Source organism: Tamandua tetradactyla, chromosome 23 (genome assembly GCF_023851605.1).
Source record: "Tamandua tetradactyla isolate mTamTet1 chromosome 23, mTamTet1.pri, whole genome shotgun sequence".
In the NCBI taxonomy this organism is placed as follows: domain Eukaryota; kingdom Metazoa; phylum Chordata; class Mammalia; order Pilosa; family Myrmecophagidae; genus Tamandua; species Tamandua tetradactyla.
Window position 1 is genome coordinate 10,130,745 of NC_135349.1, and position 19,797 is coordinate 10,150,541.

Consider the following 19,797-nt stretch of genomic DNA (forward strand, 5'->3'; position numbering starts at 1 on the left):
CGGCCACGCCGCGGCCGCCTGCAGCGAGCCCCGAGCCGGAGCCGGGCCGGGCAGGGCAGCTCCGGTGAGTGCTCGGCGGGAGGGCGGCGCCCACCCCGCGGCCGCGGGGGTTCGGGGTGGGGGCGGCGGAGGTCCCCACCCGGCGGGGAAGCCCGGAATTGGAGCCGGGAGAATCGACGGGGGAGAGCACGGGGGTGGCGTGGGGCGGAAGGAGGACGAGGACTGCAGGGCTGAGGGGCGGCCAGGTGACCCCACCCCCGAGGGATCCCCGGGCGGAGGCGACTCGAAGATTCGAATTGCTGATTCCAGGGCCTTCCCCGGGGGAAGGGACTAGGCCGGGTTGTGGGGCTGCCGGGCCCCCTCCCCTGGCTCCGAGTGACAGTCAGAAACCGACGGAGGTGACCGCCATTGCCGGTGCCCCAGATATTTAAAGGAAGTCAAGACAGGCAAAACCCAAAACCTGCCTCGCGGAAATGGTCCAAGCAGACTGCCAAGGAGAGTTGCTAATCTGTAGAGAGAGGGCCAACATCATCCTACATGGAAGACCTTTTTGCTCTCTCTGGCTGCCTGCCCCTTGTAAAAGCAGAAAACCCACCGGTTTAGCCCGGAGAGCATCCTGCGGAGCCTCTGCCACCCAACTGATATGTCCAGCCCCATCTTGCCCCACCCCAAGCCCTGCTGGAGCCGTGGAGGGGGCGGGGTGGGGGGTGGGGTGGGGAGGCCAGGCTCTGCTCCTCCCCCTGGAGCCCAAGGCCTGGCACCCGGAGCATAAAGGAGGAATTTGGATCCGGTTCTGGGCTGCTCCCTCTGGAGGAAGTGGCTCCTCCACTTTTGGGACCAGGCTCCAAGCAGATGGCCTTTCCTCCCCGGCCCTGCCTCCTCTCTGGACATCCATGGGCAGAGCCTGCCCTGGCCACTCACTGGAGGCAGCCCTCTTGCCCCCGAAGCGCTCATCTCCATTTGCAAACTTGAGCAGCCCCAGCCCATGCTCACTGATGGCCCCTGGATTCCCTCTTCTTCACCCCTTACACCCCTTCATCCCTTCGGAGGCCACTAGACCTTCCCAGTCCTCCATCATTTACACCGACAACACTGACCCTCTGATGCCGGGACAGCTCCGCTCACTAATTCATCCCGCCCCTGTGGCCAGACCTGCATCCTCCTTTCCACCCGTTTCTCCCTGCCCCCTCAGCAGCCAGCCTTCCACCATGTCCCCTGACCGAGTGCCATCATCCCTAACATGCGTGGGAGCTCATCCTCCAGCCTCCCAGAACCTTCCGGGCAAGCAGCATCATGTCTTTGAGGAAGCCATCACCACCTGTGGCCTCATCCCCTAACCTTTCTCCCTGATGCTGTCTGCAGGGAAACCCTCCCCTCCATCCCTCCGCGCGCACACACGCACACGCGCACACACACACACACACACACACAGCTGAGGCAGCCACACACACACACACACACACACACACACGCGCGCGCGCACGGCTGAGGCAGCCAGTGCCTGTCTGCTTCCTCAGCCCTTTACACTCCCTCCGCCACAGCTTTTAGCTCACTGGATGAGCATCTCCCCACTGGGCAGTGGGTCCCTTGAGAGGGAGGTGCTCTCCTCTTTCATCCTTGATGGCTAAGTCCCAAACGCAGTCTTCTCCCAGGACCCAGGAGCATGTCCTGGATGCGGGATGAAGGAGGATGGTGCTCTGTGCTTTATTCATCTTTCCCCCTCCACTGCCTCCACACCTGCTGCCTCAACTCTGCTACATAGATCTGGACAAAAAAAGAAAAGGTGCATTTTTAAATAATGACAGGTTGAATTACATGGAGCTGACTAACGGAGTGGTTAGTGAGTAACGTTTCTCTGAGTTCTTCCCTGGGGGTTGGGCCGGGGAGGGGGGGGACATACATTCCAGCAATTACAGTGCTGGAAGGTGGTGCCGCTGGCTGAGATGGGGCCGAGTTGCAGGGACCGAATCTCCCCAAATTGGCATCCCTATAAATGACCTAGTAATTAACATTCCCTGGCAGAAATAAAAGGGCACAGAACTGTCCCCGAGAATCCCGTTAGCCAGTGAAAGCTGTACCTTTGCAGCCCGGATAAGGAGAAAGAAAAAGGCACAGCCAAAGACAGAGAGCCCCGCCCCCACCCCCACCCAGGCCCTTCCTGCAAACTGTTTAGAGATGGGCATTGGCCTGCCAGCCAGGCTCCCTGGGGCCTAGAAACACGGATCTCTTTGTAACCACCTTAGTAGGCTTTCCAGGGGGCCTGTGCGAGCCCAGGCATAAAGGTTACTATCTGGTGCCAAGGGCCAGCAAGGTGCCGGTTTCCTTGAAGCCCGCATGGCCAATTAATCAGAGCTGGGTCCCGGCATGGGGCCTCCCGGCCACTCGTGGGCCACGTGAGAGCGCCAGTCCCCTATTTGAATTAGTGAACTGTGGGGTTTAAATGCACAAATCTAGACAGATGGGGCCTTCGGATCTTCGGTCCACGTTATTGTCCGCCCACGTGTGTCCCCAAGAAGACTCCAGGGAGCCCCAGTCTGCGTTTCTTTCTTAAACGTGCTGACGTCAGTTGGTGGATTTAGATTTCCGTTTTGCTCAAGGTCTCCCTTGCAGCCTGAATGTGGCTTGCTTTAGTTATATAAACCACACATCTGGGGGAGGGGATGGGGGTGGGGTGAACTAGGCTGATTGAAGTTGGATTTGATAAATTAACGCTACTGGGATATGCTCGTTTCGTGCTTGGTACTTGGACTTCCAAGGGCAGTTTTGAGACTTCAGGACTGGCCCGTTCAAGCCCCCAGAATGTCCTGTTGGGCGGGATGGTGGCCTTGCTGAAGATGTGGGGCAAGGCGGGAAGGGCCGGGCGTCATGCTCCAGGTCACGCAGTAGAGTAGGGTCAGGTTTTGTGACTTTGGGTCCAAGGCTCTTTCTGAATCCTCCAGCTCCCTGCTCCTTGACGGGGCAAACAGTGGGATTCATTAGGCACTTGGGTCAACCTCTGAATTGCCCTCACCCAGTGGCCTGAGAGCATCTCTGGGCCTGGAGACTGGAGGCCCGGTTCCAGCTTGTGAAGGAACAACTTTGCTGGGGCGGAGGCTTCCAGGGCCTGCCCGACCCACCTCCCCTCCGAACAGTCCCCACATCCCAGTTTTGGGGGGCTGCCTCAGAGACCAGGGCCCCACACCCCTGCTACCTTTGGACCCTCGTGCTCTGGTGTGGGGTATGAACAGCTGGCCCTGGGGAAAGGCTAAGGGCCTTGGATTCTGGCTTTTCCAGGCCCCAGGAGCCCTCTAGGATGCCTGAGTGTGTCTCTCTCCCGCCCCAAGCCTGGCTCCCACCATGAGCGCCGAGCTCAACGTGCCCCCAGCGCCCTCCACACCCGCCTGCCCTGAGCCCGGCCACAAGGGCATGGATTATCGGGACTGGGTCCGCCGCAGCTACCTGGAGCTGGTCACCTCCAACCACCACTCGGTGCAGGCCCTGTCCTGGAGGAAGCTCTACCTGAGCAGGGCCAAGCTGAAGGCCTCCAGCCGTACCTCCGCCCTCCTCTCGGGCTTCGCCATGGTGAGTGCAGACGCGAGACGCAGGCTGTAGAATGCGCTTCTGCAAATCTAGATGCTTTGCTGCTTCGAGGAGCAGAGCACTCCCTCTGGAACCCTGACAGGTCAGCCCGGTGGTCCGTGAGGGGGTCTCCACGCAAGGGGGCATGGGGAATCCAGGGTATTCCAGCTCCTTCACCCGGCCCCCAACCCTCTCGTGTTCTGCAGAACATATTTGCCTGGCCAGGAAGTGGGTGGGGGATAATGGAAATATCTTCAATGAACAGGGTCCCTCAAAGCTGGCCCATCCTGGCAACACCTAAAAATTTGGACACCAGAGGGATTGATTAGGGTTTGCTCCGTTTAACCTGACAGTTGGGGTGCAGCAGCTCTGTGAGTGTGGCCTCCCGAGTGACAAAGCCCTGCCTCTGGCCTGACTCCCAGCCGGCCCCGCCTGGGGCTTTCCCTGTGAGTCATCCCCAAGTCATCCCCGAAGATGAAACTCAGGCAGAGAGGACAGCGGGCAACACAGTAAAGGAACCCCCTCCTCTGGATTCCCAACCCCCCAGACCCACTCTCCTCCAGGGAATTGTCCTGGGAGTGGGGCTGCCAGAACTCCGAGTGAGAACAGGACAGAGCTGGCTCACGTCCACCCCTCCTTGTCTGTCGGCTCCCAGGTGCTGTGGGGCTGGAAGTGGGTTTTCCCTTGATGTAAAACTATTTGTTCTTCCATAGCCTAGAACCTCAAATGGGTGACACAGAAAATGAGAAGCTGTTAGAGGGGTGCGTTGTGGCCACCCCTGTGACAAGGGTCTCCTTTGGGCCACCCCTGGGAAAACAGACCCTGCTCCGAGAGGGTGTGGCTTCCAGAGCCACTGCATGGGGAGGCAGCCCCTTCCGGTTTAGGTCTGTTTAAAGCAAGGACTTATTTGGGTTCTGAGTTTAACTTTTCTAAGATAATTTCAAAAGCATACAGTCACATTGCACCCACTTTGGGCTCAGAGAACTTTCTTCCCATGACTTCTGTCATATTAAAAAGATATTTTCTCAGGCTTAATACTGGGGAATATGTGTGAAATTTTGGATGCCACTATTAAAATTATAGCTTGTTCTCTACACCACAGGATTAGAGTATTGCATTACATCTTTCTGGCCTGTTTTTTTTTTTCTGACTTCAGAATGCTTACTCTGAGCCCCCTTGAATGACGTAACACAGGAAGGTGATGTTTCCTTTCTGTATGGGTCCCAGGCCTCAGAAGTGGCTTCCTGTCTGCAATCTGAAGCCCCTGGTCTTGCAGACATTTGGATTTGCAAACTTATGGATGCTTCACTGTTTGTTGTTGTTGTTGTTGTTTCCAGCCAAGAAAATGCTTGTCCAAGTTGATGGCTTTAAAATTATTAGTTAAAACTTGAAAACAAGCCCCCTGAATAATGTTGCATAACAGAGGGCCTGAATCCTGCAGAAGGGAGAGTTTGAGACTCACTGGCAGCCTTGGGGGCATGAATTGGTCTTAGAGCAAGGAGGGTGACACCAACACACAGGGAGAGGAATCCTAGGAGGTCACCTGGGATTCACGAGTGGCCCCGAGTGCGGCCTGTCCTTAACTTGCGAACACTAGCCACACTTTGTATTAATAATTCATTTCTTCAGCATTTGGGGAGGGCTGTCCTGGCACCAGCTGCTTTGAGCAGTTTGGGGGTATATTTCAAAAGTCACGCACAGCCCCCGCCCACTCAGGAGGGCGGCCCACAGCATAAGTGCACTGTAGGCGTCATGAAATGGGGACGCACCTGAGCCTGAAATGTCCAGCGTGGCAGCTGGGGTGGCCAGCACTGGTAGAGCCACTTGATTAGATCAACGCACCCCCATTGAGGGCAGCCTGGGAAAAATGAAGGACAGGCCCAGGTCCTCAGATAATATCTCAGCCACGTAAATCAGGGCTGATTTAGGGCAGGGGCTGATGGGAATGGGGAAAAAGGAACAGGAGACCCCTGTTTGTCTTAGGTATTCCCTAGTTAGAATCATCCAGCTATTCCCTTGTCCAACAACAAGCACTTAAACCAAACCTTTAGCTGTTTCTTCATGTTTATAATCCTCTCCCTAATCCTGAGAACCAGTGATCCGAGGCATCCTCCTCGTAAAATCTCTGCATAAATACATTGAAAAATGACCTTTTGGCCTTTTCTCACTGGGAGGCTGAACAAAGCCTCTTGCCTTATGTGCCCTACCCCCCACTCCTCCAACGCCACCAACCCGCCCCCAGCCTCTTGTCTCTTATCTCAGAGTCCTCTGCAGTTTGCAACATCCTTTTGTTGGCCCCATATCCTTTTGATAAGGTAAGTTTAAGAGTCTTTCCAGGGTCACAGGAACACTGAGAAAAGGCCATCCCTCAGCTCACGTCCTGTGACTGCTGACTTTTTAGATACTTTTCAGAAAGCTACAGCAATATTCACTGCCAGGTTAGTTGCTGTTCAGCTTGTGGTCTACTAGGACTGTTGTATCTTCTTTTACCTACCGTCTCCACTGAAGAGGTGATGAGGGGATGAGGTGTCTCACCTTAAGAAGGGTAGTTGTTAGAGGGAGTTGTAAAATTTTCTTTCTTGTAGATTTTTCAATAGGGATAACTCAGATCTAGAATACAAATAGCGCTTCTCTCTGCATTCCCCACCCCACACCCCTGACTTGCCTCAGTCTGGTTTCTTAAATTTAGGTGTCTGTGAAAAGGTCCTTATTGCATCTTTGTGGATGAGCTCTGGGCTGAAACCTCCCCTAGGACAGTGGGAGGGGCGTTAGGGAGCCACTTTGAACTGGCCTGGTTTGCCTGTGGGGGGAGTGTGGGAGAGGCTCAGGCCTGTCTGCAGTGTGGCCACAGCTCAGCGTGTGGGGTGGGCGGGGCCTGAGGGGCTAAAGAGGTAAGCTGGGGCTTCTGGTGCCCTCTGTAGGACTGGGGCTTTTGTCTTCCATTTTTAAATACTTTGTTTTTTTCATCAGACTGTAATACCTGTGCATATAGTACACAAATTAAGGATTGCTAAAAGGCCAGCGGGCACTGCCTCATGTCCTAGTACCCCTCGACAGGCTGCCACCAACCTCTGCCAGCCATTGCTTCCGGTCTGTGCCTCCATGTTCCTAAATAACATGCTCAGACTGCTGTTTCTTGATTGGCCATCATTTGCCATTACCTGTTGGTATCCTGTGGTGGTGACTGGTGATTGAGCTTTCTCCTGCCCTAGCCCCCTTCCCACAAAGTCCACTCCTCACCGCTGCCCTAGGCACCAGCAGGAGGCTCAGTTTTTACCTTTTTTTCATTTTTGACAGTCCATGTTTACTTTACTTATTGAAAAAGTGGTGGTTTTGCAGCTAGGTTCCATTTCAGCTTGGCTCTGATGTGAGCAGCAAGTTCTCACGCCACCAGTTACGCGCCTAGCTAGGGAAATAGAACTTCTGCCCTGAGCTGCAGTTTGGTGCCCCCGAGAGACCCCCACTGTTCCACATCTGGGAAGCCACCCTGCTCCCCTCACCCCCTGGGCTCCTTCACTCTCCTGTGTACTTCTTAGATTTGTCTGCAGTGCGGGTCATTAGCCACTCAGAACAAAGGACAGTTAGCGACACTGTCCTCCGTGGGTGCCCCCGGCCCAGCAGCACCTGCTGTGCTTTGCAGGTGGCCATGGTGGAGGTGCAACTGGAGACCCAGTACCAGTACCCGCGGCCCCTGCTCATCGCCTTCAGCGCCTGCACCACGGTGCTGGTGGCCGTGCACCTCTTCGCGCTGCTCATCAGCACCTGCATCCTGCCCAACGTGGAGGCCGTCAGCAACATCCACAACCTGCACTCCATCAGCGAGTCGCCGCACGAGCGCATGCACCCCTACATCGAGCTGGCCTGGGGCTTCTCCACGGTGCTCGGCATCCTGCTCTTCCTGGCCGAGGTGGTGCTGCTCTGCTGGATCAAGTTCCTGCCGGTGGACGCGCGGCCCCCGCCTGGCCCCCCACCCGGCCCCGGCGGCCACACGGGCTGGCAGGCCGCCCTGGTGTCCACCATCATCATGGTGCCCGTGGGCCTCATCTTCGTGGTCTTCACCATCCACTTCTACCGCTCACTGGTGCGCCACAAGACCGAGCGCCACAACCGCGAGATCGAGGAGCTGCACAAGCTCAAGGTGCAGCTGGACGGCCACGAGCGCAGCCTGCAGGTCGTGTGAGGGCCACCCCGGTGACGGGCACGACCTCAAGGTGCCCAGCCCAGGAGCCAGACCAGATGGCAGAGGCTTCACTGGGCTGCCCCAGACACTGCCAGCGAGTTCCAGACCAAAGTGTCACTCCTGCCTGGGCGCGGCAGCGATCTCTGGATAGTTTCCCCTGCAGAAATAGAAGTCTTAAATGAGACCTTATCATGAAGAGCTCAGGAGGTGGAGAGCGGCCAACTCCTTGGCCCTGGGGACTCCCTGAGTCAGGGACATGCCCCTTGAGTTGTGGGAAGAGAAAGGCAACAGGGGCACACACCGTGTGCTGCTCGGGAGCATCAGGGGCAGCTGAGGATTCTTGAGGGGACCTGCCCACCAGGCCTGTGGTCAAGGCAGTCTCCAAGACCTGGCATGTGGCCACCAGGTACAGGGGCATCAGAGGAGGGACAGCCCAGAAGACCTGATGTGGGCATCACTTATGGTGCCACACCACTCTCACAGGATGGTGCTGTGACCTTGGGCTGGGGCACTGTGGGGGAACACAGGATTACTGCTCGGCCTGGTGCTTTCCTCCCCACTTAGAGGGTGTTGGACAGCCTGGCTTGTGGCAGGAAGGTAGGAGCCTGGGCATGTGCCCAGCAGCCTGCATGGGTGCCCCAGCAGGGATAAGACTTGTGTAGTCCTGGGAGGGTGGGTGAGGCCTGTCTGTGGGCATCCCATGCAAGATGCCCAGTGAGGAGGCTGAGCTCAGTGAAGAGTGTCCTGCAGCCCATAAGGCTCAAACTCGCTTTTCCCAGCTAGCCTGGGGGCTCTGCCCTCCCTGGCCTAGTGAGGCCACCAGCTTGGAAACAGGCCAAGCATCCAAAGGCCTTCTCCTGACTGCAGAGCAGATGCTGAGCCCAGGTCAGCCACCCTCACGCTGTGCCCATGGAAGGCCAGTTCCCTGCTGCCCAGGACCCAGTCTCTAAGTGAATGGTCAGGCAAGGGGACATCCTGGAGGGCTTCCCATCCAGACAGCACCTTTGACTGACATGTGGGTGGTGGGGCCCAGGGACAGTGAGGCCCCCCCCAGGCTTCTGAGCTGGGCACGGGGGCCCAGCTCACCTCTTTACACAGCCATGTGCAGTGTGGGTTCTGGGGTCTCACTAAGGGTGGCTGGTAGGCCTGGGCCTGTGTCTCAGTGTACATACACGTGACTGCCAGCTTACCTGCAAGCGTGCTACACCCTGCTGCTTTTCAAACCACGTTTACCCTTCCCCACAGTTTTGTTTTTATAGATAGTCATTGGACTTTTTCATGCTCTGACCTCACACCTCATGACAGCTTAGTAGTAGCTCTGTATGGTCTGGATTGTCCATGCCATGAAATCCTGGGGCAGGTGGGGGTGGGGACAAGTAGAAGATTCTGGAATGTGACATCGTGTGGAGAAAGTACCTTTGAAGTAACTGGGGAGATGTGCTGAGGCCCATTTGGACATGACACCCCACCGGGCTGGCCAAAAGCTCTGGCCTCTTCCCAAGGGCTTGTCCACATCCCCTCCAGCCATTCCTCTTGGGACTCACCTGAAACCCTGTTGAATAGGCTCATCTGGTTTACTTTTTTGCAAAGGCATCTCTGCTGGCAGCTTTGTGTCCTAATAGGAAGAATGGCCCCCTGGTACAGCCCGGGGACGGGGAGACAGCAGGCCCTTTCTCTGGCCTGAGCCTTTTGGCAGGGGCCGTGCTGTGCCCTCACTCCACTCCCCACCACCTCCCTGGGCCGTTGGAGCCCTGCCCCAGCTGTGCCGGAGCCAATGAGGCCCAGCTCCCCGATGCTGGGACACACGCCCCTGCTCGTGCCTGCAGCCATCACCACCCAAGCCGTGTGTGGAATCTCTGGTCTGGCCTGGGCACACAGAGCAGGCCCATCTGTGGCGCTACGTGGAGAGATGCCGGCACAGAGCTTCTTTATTATTTTAATTGTGGTAACTTCTACTTAACAGTTCCCATTTTAACCACTCTCAAGTGTACAGTTCAGTGGCATTAATCTCATACAATGTGCCCATCACCAAAACTCTGATCGCCCCAAACCATGTTTTACATTTTAGAATAATCAAATTTCTTGTTCTTTCATCCAGAGTACTCTCCCAGCTCTAGCCTTTCTAGTTCCCAAGGTGAGGGAAATTTCGGTGGGGACAGAGGTGACAGTGGTGGGAAAGTGGTGGCAGAGGGGAGCTTCAAGACAGCCGCAGAGCTTGTCGGGAGACAGAGGAAAAGCTGCTATTTGTAGCTGCAGAAACAACTCGCTAAGGCAGTTTGGGGAATGAGGAATGCAGGCAAGCAATCTGGCTTCTGGCATGTAACCTCATTCTGAAGCATGTTTCGAGCACAGGGCTTCTCCCTTCCTGAGAGGCGCTGTGGGGGGCCGTGACCCAGCGAGGGCTGGCCCCATCTTGCCGCAAGCAGCGCCTTCCTGGTGCTCATGGGACACACGCCCTCTGACACTGAGCAGAACACGCTCTCCATTTTCCACCTGGCCAGAGGCTTCAAAACTCAAGTGTTTCTATTTCAGGAATGAGAGGGCACAATGTATTTGTGTCTTCTAGGAAGGTTTGCTGGGGACAGAACCCCGTAAGGTTGAGTGGACCCAGGTTCGCCTGCAGAGCCATCGCCTGTCTTGTGCTGAGCAGTTACGTGCGCGTGCACACCATGCAGCTCAGGTCTGTCCTCTGTGGGGGGTTTTAAATAATTGCCCTGGACCAAACTGAATAAACAACTGAAGCAAGTCAAAGCTCTTTCTGTGGAGTGCTGTGGATGGCTGTGCCACAGGGCTGCCCTGTCCTTCCCGGGGTCTGATGCACGGTTGACACCGCATCCTAAGCGGTGGGTCCTTTCTCCTGAGCCCCCCCCACCCCCCGCCACCTCCTAATCACTGGTCTCTGGCCATGAGTCCCCAACAGGCTTTCCTTGGTGGTGGTGGTGGGGTATGGACTGCAGCCAGGGTGCTCTGAACACCCACGGCCCAAAGAGGGTCCTGCCCAGATGAGTGTCTCTGCCTGCTGCTCTCCTTTGCAAGCTGGGCTGCTTCCAGAAACAGGAGGGGGCAGTCCTGGGTATGTGGCCATGGTCAGGTTGAAGGTCCCCAGACTCTCCGGGAGGGAAGGGGCTGTTGAGGCTCTGGTCCCACAGGCCTTCCCCCACCCCAGGAACCTGTGCTTCAGGGCCAGCCCCAGCTGTCCAGCCAGGCCGTAGGTCACACAGATCCCTCTCTCACCTGGCAGCACTGATGGGGAAGAAGCCAGGTAGTTTGTTTTATAATAGAAGCCCAGTGAGGTGGATGCTCCCTTCTAGGAAAAAATTCCTGGCCTCTATTGTTTTTGTCTGCTACTTCAACTAAAGTCTCCTAGGGTCCTCTGCTAATCCTGAGGGGCCAGACTGCCTCACCACCCAGAAAAAGGACTGCCTGGGGCAGTGGGGTGGCACAAAGGTCTAGGGTCAGTACAGAGAGACTGTGCCAGCAAGCCCACTGTTTTCAAGCTCTCATCAAGAGAGCACTTCAAAGAGGAGGAGAGAGTTAAAAGTTTCCTTAAAGGAAAAAAAACAGCAATAAACCCCACAAAACACCAACACTGCTCCCCACCACCACCAGGACAGGAGGGGTCCCCACTGGCGCCGTGAGCCATCTCAGAGCCACGGCAGGATCTCATTTCCACCCAGCAGATCAGTTCAGAGAAGACTCTCCTCGCGACTCAGATACCCCCGGCAGGCTGAGTGCTGGGGCCCAGCAGGGCGAGGCCGGGCCTGGACTGAGCCCCATTCAGAACCTGCTAACCCCCTTCCCAGCTCCTGCTGTCTGCCCACTGGGCCTCCCATGGTGGCTGTGGGACATGGTCCAGCAGGCCCCACCCAAGCCTAGGCAGGACTATTCCCAGAGGCTGCTCCTGGGATGAACTCAGAGCCCCTCCTGGCAAAGGCCAGCCTGGGCCTCACTGCCCACCACTCAGAACAAACAGCACCAGGTTCCCAGACGTCTTCCCAAAGCCAGGCAGGCAGAGCAGTATCAGCCAAGTCACCACTTAACTCACCCTGGAGTCGGAAGCTGTGGGAAGCCACCCTCAGAGGCCACACTGCTGCCTTCGGATATTCTCACAGGCTTAGGCCTTCCTCAGACTGAGATTACAGGAGATCAGAACAGACCACTAGTCTACACAAAATGTGTCTGGCACTTAAGGATAGTTTGCTGAACGAATGCGTGAACAGCCACCTAAAATATACCCTTTGGTGGGACCGCAGGGGACCAACCCTTCAGCAAAGCAATACGCAGCAGTACCCAGGAGCCAAGATGTGGCTGGTGCATTCCAGCCTGGCGATCTCCTAGCCCCCACCCCTGCTGGTCTCCATGAACGCTCTATGCTTGGGTGAGGCGTTGCTGTCCCTGCAGCTTCAGTCTTCATGTACTAGATCAAGGACAAACTCAGCTCTAGGGGTCACTACCCTGCCCACCATGTCTTAAAGTGGGGTCTGCAGGACTGCAGGAAGGGCCAACTCCCACATGTTTGACAAGCATTGGATTATACCAGGCAAAACAGGCTTCTTTCCAGAATGGCTCTCCCAAGCTTCACCAGGCCTCTCCCAGACAAGTCTGAGTGTGCAGTGTTCGATGGCCCCACCTATCAGGAGGACCCCCCACAGGGCCCCTGGAGCAGACCACTATGCCTCTCTGCTGCTCAGATGCAGGGGGGATCAGTCAGAGCTCAAGCTGGACTTGCCTTGAATGTCAGTGGCCCAAAGACAGTGAGCCGGGGGTGGGAGTGACTTCTGTAGGGGTCACAACACTTGGAAAAACACAATCCCCATCCTTGTGCTACAAGTGAACTGACCCAGGGAGCAGTTGGGGTGGTCTGGTAGCCCACTTGCCCACCCCCCTCCACAGCAGCTAGGCTTACTCACCACCGGTCTTGCACAGGTTTCTCCAGACCTAGCCTGTGGCCCAGCTGCTGGGATGCTGTTAGCAGACAGCACACAGTGGCCAGCAGCTCCTCTCCACCTGTCAGCTCTTAGTTTGTCTGCAGAGACCAGCTGCAACCAGGAACCTGACCCACGCCGGACACGGCCAAGCTCCCTGAGTTTGGCTCTCAGAACGTGGACAGTAAGCCAAGTATATTCTGTCTGAAGCCCCAGCTGTTTTTTATAAGCAGCAGTAAAGGACTGGCCACACGGGTCCCAGGCACATTGCCACTGCCCAGTGCCTCACCTGGCCAAGGTGCCCCAGGCAGCACTCTGCTCAGGTGAGCACCCTACCTGGCACATCAAGAAAGTGAAAACAACCTGGCAGTGGTCCCTGGCAATAAGAAGCCTCTTCTTTTTTTCTTCTACTTTTTCACAGCATTTGGAGGGTAGAGTGGGGGACCAGGCTCTCGGGGGATTGTCCTATCCTCAGCATACCCCCACCCACGGGGTCAAGAAGTGGCACTGGCTGAGCCCGACTCAGAAGCTTTCACTAAGACTCTGAAGACTGAAATAACGGTAGCTTCGAATCTTCTACTAATTCCATTCTCCAATCCAACACGCTCCCCAAGTGAAGGGGCCAGGGGATGGAATATGGGGGAATCTCGCTAAGAGAGATGAACTCAGGAAAAAACATTTAAAATTGTATGAAAAATTTTAAGCTCAAGTAATTCTACTCTGCCCAAACTAACAAACTAAATAAGCAAAGCAGAAGTGGCCACAGTGCAGGTCGCAGGGGCAGCCCTGCGGCGCGTTCCCATCCCACAAGTGCCCAGGCAGGGCTCGCGCTGCGTGGGCTTCAGGGTGGCAAGCGGCTTTCTCGCGAAACCTACGAGCTGGCAGAGCAGGCCCTTGCCCTGGGCTACCCCCGCTTGTCAATCCCGGCGGACAGCCGAGCGTAGGGCGGCTGCTCACACGGGCCTTCCCTGAAAGGAGAGGGAGATCTGCAGGAGCTGCTGCCCCAGTTCCTGCCGCCTCCCCCCAGAAGAGAACTCGGCCGACAGCTCCCTGAAGGTGACGCCGATGCGGCGGGCCGTGATGTGCCTGCGGTGGATGGCGTGCTGCCACTCGTGCCGTGCGGCCCCGGTGAGCACCAGCAGGGAGCGGCGGGGCACAGGGATGGCCACCTCCACCTCCTGGCACAGGACAGACCTGCTGAATGCCATCACCCCCCCCAGCAAGGCCTCCGCCGACCCAGAAGGGGCAGAGCAGAGCAGCAGGCAGCCGGGCGCGTCCCGGGACATGGACAGCACGGTCGGGGAGAGGAGGCTGAGGCTCACCAGCCGCTCCCCCCACAGCCAGGTGTCGTCCAGGTGGGGGTCGATGGCAGAGCCCCTCTCGGGGCAGTAGTCCAGGTGACACTGCTCGACGGGCCGGAAGTCCTCCAGGCCGGGATAGAGGCCCATCCTCCGAACCACCTCCTGGCTAAAGCCGGGGAGGCCGGTGAAGTCAGCAATCTTGAGCTTCTGTTTCCGAAAGTTGACTTTGGGGCCATAGTCCTGAAGGACGAGAACAGAAAAGGAGGTGGAGAGGTGTGTGAGCTTACAGAAATGCTATCATCAGCTGGGGCTGAAGAATTCAATCCCAGTGAACGAGACAAGCAAAATGCCTTGACTTCACAGCTCTGACATTCGAGAAGGTAAAGGCAGGCAGCCAAAGGGAAACAAATGATACAGCCAAAGTCAGACGGTGATAGATGCTAAGGGGAAAAAAAAGCAGGAAGGGGGATCTGAAATGTCAGGGGGGCTGCTTAGCCTGGGAACCCGAGCCAGAGTAAAAAAGACTGTGCAGATAGTTTATTTTAGGACAGCATCCCAAGGAGTGGGGAACGTGGAGGAAAGAACAGAGAGGGAGGGACAGCCAACCCAACGGCATCACCAAGCTGGTCAGGTCAACACTGGGTCACCGAGATTCACATCCATTAGGGGAAGTCTTCACAGCCCTTAAAGAAGAATGAATACCAGACCTTCTCAACTCTTCCAAAAAGCAGAGGAGGAGAGAACACTTCCTAACTCCTCTAGGAGATCAGCATGACCCCGATATGCAAGCCAGATAAAGGCAATATAAGAAAAGAAAATTACAGACCAATATTCCTGATGAGCACGTATTTTAAAATCTTCAACAAAACCCTTGGCAAATGAATCCAACAGTATCAGTATATTAAAAGGATTACATGCCATGAATGAGTGGGATTTATTCCAGGAATGCAAGGGTCATTCAACATAAGAAAATGAATGTGATATATAGCATTAATAGAATGAACGAAGGGTGGGCCATGGTGGCTCGGTGGCAGAGTTCTTGCCTGTCATGCCAGAGATGCAGGTTCGGTTCCCAGTGCCTGCCCATGTTAAAAAAAAAGGAATGAAAGTAAAAAACACATGATCATCTCAATTGATGCAGACAAAATCCAAAATCCTTTCATGATAAAAACACTCAGACAACCAGGAATAAAAGGGAACTTTCTTAACATGATAGAAGGCACTTATGAAAAATCTACAGCAAACATCCTACTAATGAGGAGACTGAAAGCTCTCATCCTAAGATCAGGGTCAAGACAAGGGTACCCACCGTTACCACTTCTACTCAACACTGTACTGCAAGTACTAGCCAAAGCAATCAGGCAAAAAAAAAAAAAAAAAGGCATCTAAATTGGAAAGGAAGAAGAAAACAAAAAATTTTATCTATTAACAAATGGCATGATCCTATATAGAGAAAATCTGAAAGTATTTACAAGAAAACTACTCGAACCAATAAATAAATTCAGCAGAGTTGCAGGTACAAGATCAACAAGCAAAAATCACTGTTTCTATATACCAGTGTTTTAGTTTCTTAGCGGCTAAAACCCATGCAATGGGTCAGCTTAAAACAGAAATTTACTACCTTATGGTTTTGAGGCTAGGACAAGTCCAAAATCGAGATATCATGAAGGATGCCAATTCCCTGCAGACTGTGGTGCTCTGGGACTGGCCAAATGACACAAAGGTGTCAAGTCCATTCAATGGGGGAACAACAGTATCTTCAACACATGGTTCAACTGGAAAGCCACATGCAAAAGAATGAACGGGAGCCCTACCTCTCACCATACACAAAACTTAATTCCAAATGGATCAATAACCTAAATATAAGAGCTATAACTATAAAACTCTTAAAAGAAAGCATAGGGTAGTATCTTCAGGTTCTTGTATTAGACAATTATACCAAAAGCAATGAGCAACAAAAGAAAAAATAGATAAAACATACTTCATCAAAATTTAAAACTTTCATGCATCAAAGGATATTATCAAGACAGTGAAAAAGCGACCTACAGAATGGGAGAAAATATTTAATAACCATATTGCTGATAAGGGTTGTTGTTTTTTGGCTTAACACAGATTTATTCTCCTACAATTCTAGAGGTCAGAAGTCTAAAATTTAAGTGTCAGGAGGACCACATTCCACGTGGAAGCTTTTGGAGAAACCTCTTTTCCTTGCCTTTTTCAGCTTCTAGAGGCCACCTGAATTTTCCTTGGCTTGTAGCCCCTTTCTCCCAGCTGATAAGGGTTTCAAATCCAGAATATATAAACAACTCCTACAACTCAGTAACAAAGAGATAATTAAACAATGAGCAAAGGACAAACAGACATTTCTCCAAAGAAGATATACCAATGACCAACAAGTACATCAAAATATGATCATCATCATTAGTCATTAGGGAAATGCAAATAAGAAAGACAATGCGATACCAACAAGAGATGCTATTATTATTTTTATAAAATGGAAAAAACAAAAAAGTGTTGGCGAGGCTGTAGAGAAATAGGAACTCTCATACGTTGTTGGTAGAAATGTAAAGGATGCATCCACTGTGAAAAGCAATTCGGAAATTCCTCAGAAAGGTAAACCTAGAATTACCATATGACTTGGCAATCCCACTTCCAGGTATATACCCAAAATAAATGAAAGTAGAGGCTCAGAGAGACATTTATATGCCAATTTTCACTACAGCATTACTCACAACAGACAAAAGGTGGAAGCAATCCGTGTCCATCAACAGATGTGTGGATAAATATAGAGTGATGTATGCATCAACGGATTGTTCAGCTATAAAAATTCTGACACATACAACATGGGTGAACCTTGTAAACATTACAGTAAGTCAAATAAAGCAGTCACAAAAGGCCACATATATATTATTCCATTTATATGAAATGCCCAGAAGAGGCAACTCCACAGAGACGGAAAGTAGCTTAGTGGTTATCCAGGGCTGGGGAGAAATGGAGTGTGGGATTGATGAAAATGTTCTGGAAATAGAAAATAGTGATGGTTGCACAATATTGTGAATATACTAAAAACCACTGAACTATATATTTCACAAGGGTACATTTTATGGTATGTGAATTATATTTCAAAAACAACAGAAATGTTGTCAGGGCGGAGCCTTGGAGAATGCCCTCAGAAGTGTGGCTTCAGGATGAGAAAAGCGAGCACTTACCCAGACTCCCGCCCCCACCCCACCCCGGTCCCCTTGAGTTGAGGAGGGCTCTTTCTGGTGTCAGCGACTTCATCCTCCCAGGTTTTGCCTGCCTGGGAGCTTCCTGTAGGAAAGAAGCCTGAGCGGGCTCAGGCCAGGTCTCTAACTCTCCTTAAAGGATGGGCAGGATCGCTGCCCCATCCTTGTGCCAGGTGGGCCCGGGCAGCCTTATCCCTGCAGAGCGCCAGGCCTGCTAGCGAGAGAGCCTTGCAGGAAGGACTGCTGAGTAACCTGCTGAGATCATTAGGGAGGACCTGAGTTCCCAGGAGTCAGGGAAAGCCTCCGTGCTGCACTGAGCCCTCACGTAGTTACATGGGAGGCGGGGGGTGGGGGTGGGGCCAGGCTGCCTGTCAGCCATGGATGAGGTCAAGAATGGGCGAGAAGGCTGAGAGGTGGGATGAGAGGTGTCCCTGAGCTGGACACTGTAATTCCAGATGAGGAAGGCCTCGCTGAGAAAATGCTCCCCAGTAGGGAATGTTAAGGACTGAATTGTGCCCCCCAAAAGACGGGTAGAAGTACTACTCCCCAGTCCCTCAGAGTGCGACTTTGTTTAGAAATCGGGTCATTACAGGTAGAATTAGGCAGGTTAAAATGAGGTCATACTGGAGGAGGGTGGGCCCTTAATCCAACATGCCTGGTATCCTTATAAGAAGACAGACAGAGGGGAGAAGGCCATCTGCCAGCAACCACCGCTAGAAGCCAGGCGAGAGGCATGGACAGGTTTTTCCCTACACACTTGAGGAGCACGGTCCCGCCCTTGGTTTGGAGTGTCCAGCCTCTGGAACTATGAGCCCATGTACTTCTGTGATTTTAAGGCGCCAGCCTGTGTACTTCGTTAGGGCAGCCCTGGGAAGCTGAGGTGGAGGGGAGCACGCCACGCCCATGTGCAGAGGAAGCGCAGCGAGTGGTGGAAAGGGGAGCGCGGATACTGAAAGAACGGGTGGGGTGGGGTGGGGACAGAGAGCAGGAATGGAGTGAGCTGGGTTGGCGCTGGGCTGGCAGGGCGGCCGCCTCCTGCAGGGCCTTCTAGGTGGGTGTAAGGACTCCGGCATTTCACTGGAGGGTTTTAAACAAAGAAGTGACAAGCTGTGATGTAAGTTTTAAAGGTATCACTTCCCTGCTATATTTGAAATTAACTTGAGCAAGGGCTGAAGCAGGAAGTACCTACAGGAATCCCAGGGAGGGAAACTGAAGATTTCAGTAGTAGCGGCAGTGGCAGGGGTGAGATGTGCTTACATTTGGGATGTGTTTTGAAGGAAGACTGACAGGAATTACCAATGGATTGGAAGTGCAGCAGGAGACATAAATTTGGAAAGATTCCAAATCCCATCTGGCCTGAGCAGATGGAAGACGGACTCTGCCGGGATGGGGCCACTGAAGGTGGGGGGATGATCACATGAGACGCCTGGGCTGGGCCCTGTGGGAGGCTAAGCACGCAAATGGGGTTCAGGGCCACGGCCGAGGCCACACAGGAGTGAGTCCAGTTAGGAGGTGAAGAAGATCAAGGCCTGCGCCTGGGGACACTGCTACCTCACAAGATGGGGGAGGAAGAGAACACAGCCTGCAAGGGGCTGGTCAGTGAGGTGACAGAAAAGCCAAAGACTGGGGAGTCTTGGAAATTGAGTGAGGGAAGTGTTTCAAAAAGGAAGGCATGATTAACTGCACTAAATGCTTCTACAAGTTCGTAGGATGAAGCCTGAGTACAGGCCACTGGGTCTGCGTCTTGGAAGTCAGTGGCAGAAGCCATTTCTGAGTGGGTTAAGAAGGAAAGTGAAGAGAGGAAGATGGGAGAATAGACAACACTTACAAGAAATTCTGCTACAAAAAAGAGAGATGGAGCCTTCTGGTACACTGATGCTGATAAAGGGCCAGTGGGCAGGAGTGATCCTCCAAGAGAGGGAGGGAAGAAATCCTGGAGCATCGTCTTTCGAGGAGGAGAGAAGGGACCGATGGGGATCACAGGTGCAGGGACAGTGACCTTGGAGAAAAGCCCTAGAAACAGGACAGATGTCACAGCGTACACACAGGCAGGCAGGTGTGTAGATGAGCTTCTTTTTCCTCCATGAAGCAAAGTCATCAGTGGAGCGTGAGGAAGTGGGGGAAGAGGAGAAAAGAGAAGGCTTGACAGAGAAGGGTGGCCAAGCGAATGGGCCCGGGCAATCCAGTGTGCTGCTGCAAGAAGACAGGGCCCAGCTCAACCTACAGACAACGTACAGAATAGAGGGGAGACCCACTGTGGGCTGTGAGCAGCTCCTCGGGCCACGGCCACTGAACAGCTGCAGACACGGGGTGGGGGAGAGTCAGATTTCACCAGCGTCATGTTTTAGCAAAAAGAATACAATGAAGTGAAGGGGCAAAGGGTGAGAAGTCCACGAGGAAGTGACTGTAATGACTAGTGGTGCCATTTAGGTGGGGTAAGGAGAGAAGATAAGAGGGGAGAGGAGGGAAAGAGTGGGAAGACGGATGGTGTCGGGGATTGTCCCTCTAAAGACACACTCAAGCCTTAACCCAAGGACCTATGGGTTTGAGGCCAGTTGTATACAGGACCTCAGAAGACACTGTTAGTAAAGGTGGGGCTCGTTGGA

General features: G+C 53.8%; 2 protein-coding genes across 5 annotated transcripts in view; one reads left to right on the forward strand and one right to left on the reverse strand.

The window, feature by feature from the left end:
• ORAI2 (ORAI calcium release-activated calcium modulator 2) lies at positions 1–10,489 on the forward strand. Of its 4 annotated transcripts, XM_077140865.1 has the most exons (4): positions 1–64; positions 1,653–1,783; positions 3,274–3,561; positions 7,199–10,489. In XM_077140865.1, exons 3-4 carry the CDS (start codon positions 3,337–3,339, stop codon positions 7,736–7,738), a joined length of 765 nt encoding a protein of 254 aa, XP_076996980.1. In that variant the 5' UTR covers positions 1–64; positions 1,653–1,783; positions 3,274–3,336; the 3' UTR covers positions 7,739–10,489. The 4 variants fall into 4 exon arrangements, with proteins under 4 accessions (XP_076996980.1, XP_076996981.1, XP_076996982.1 ...); XM_077140866.1 differs by lacking the exon at positions 1,653–1,783; XM_077140867.1 differs by lacking the exon at positions 1,653–1,783 and having other exon boundaries at positions 8–64; positions 3,324–3,561.
• Positions 9,637–19,797, reverse strand: part of ALKBH4 (alkB homolog 4, lysine demethylase) — a 16,410-nt gene continuing 6,249 nt past the window's right edge. Inside the window, exon 3 of the mRNA XM_077140279.1 lies at positions 9,637–14,204. Coding sequence (XP_076996394.1) covers positions 13,617–14,204 — 588 coding nt within the window. The 3' untranslated portion in view covers positions 9,637–13,616. The remainder of the gene's footprint in view (positions 14,205–19,797) is intronic.

Excerpts from the sequence above, each read along its gene's own strand:
- ORAI2 (XM_077140865.1), top strand. The coding sequence starts at position 3,337 with ATGAGCGCCGAGCTCAACGTGCCCCCAGCGCCCTCCACACCCGCCTGC. Across the intron at positions 3,562-7,198 it reads TCCTCTCGGGCTTCGCCATG|GTGGCCATGGTGGAGGTGCA; the intron begins GTGAGTGCAGAC and ends TGTGCTTTGCAG.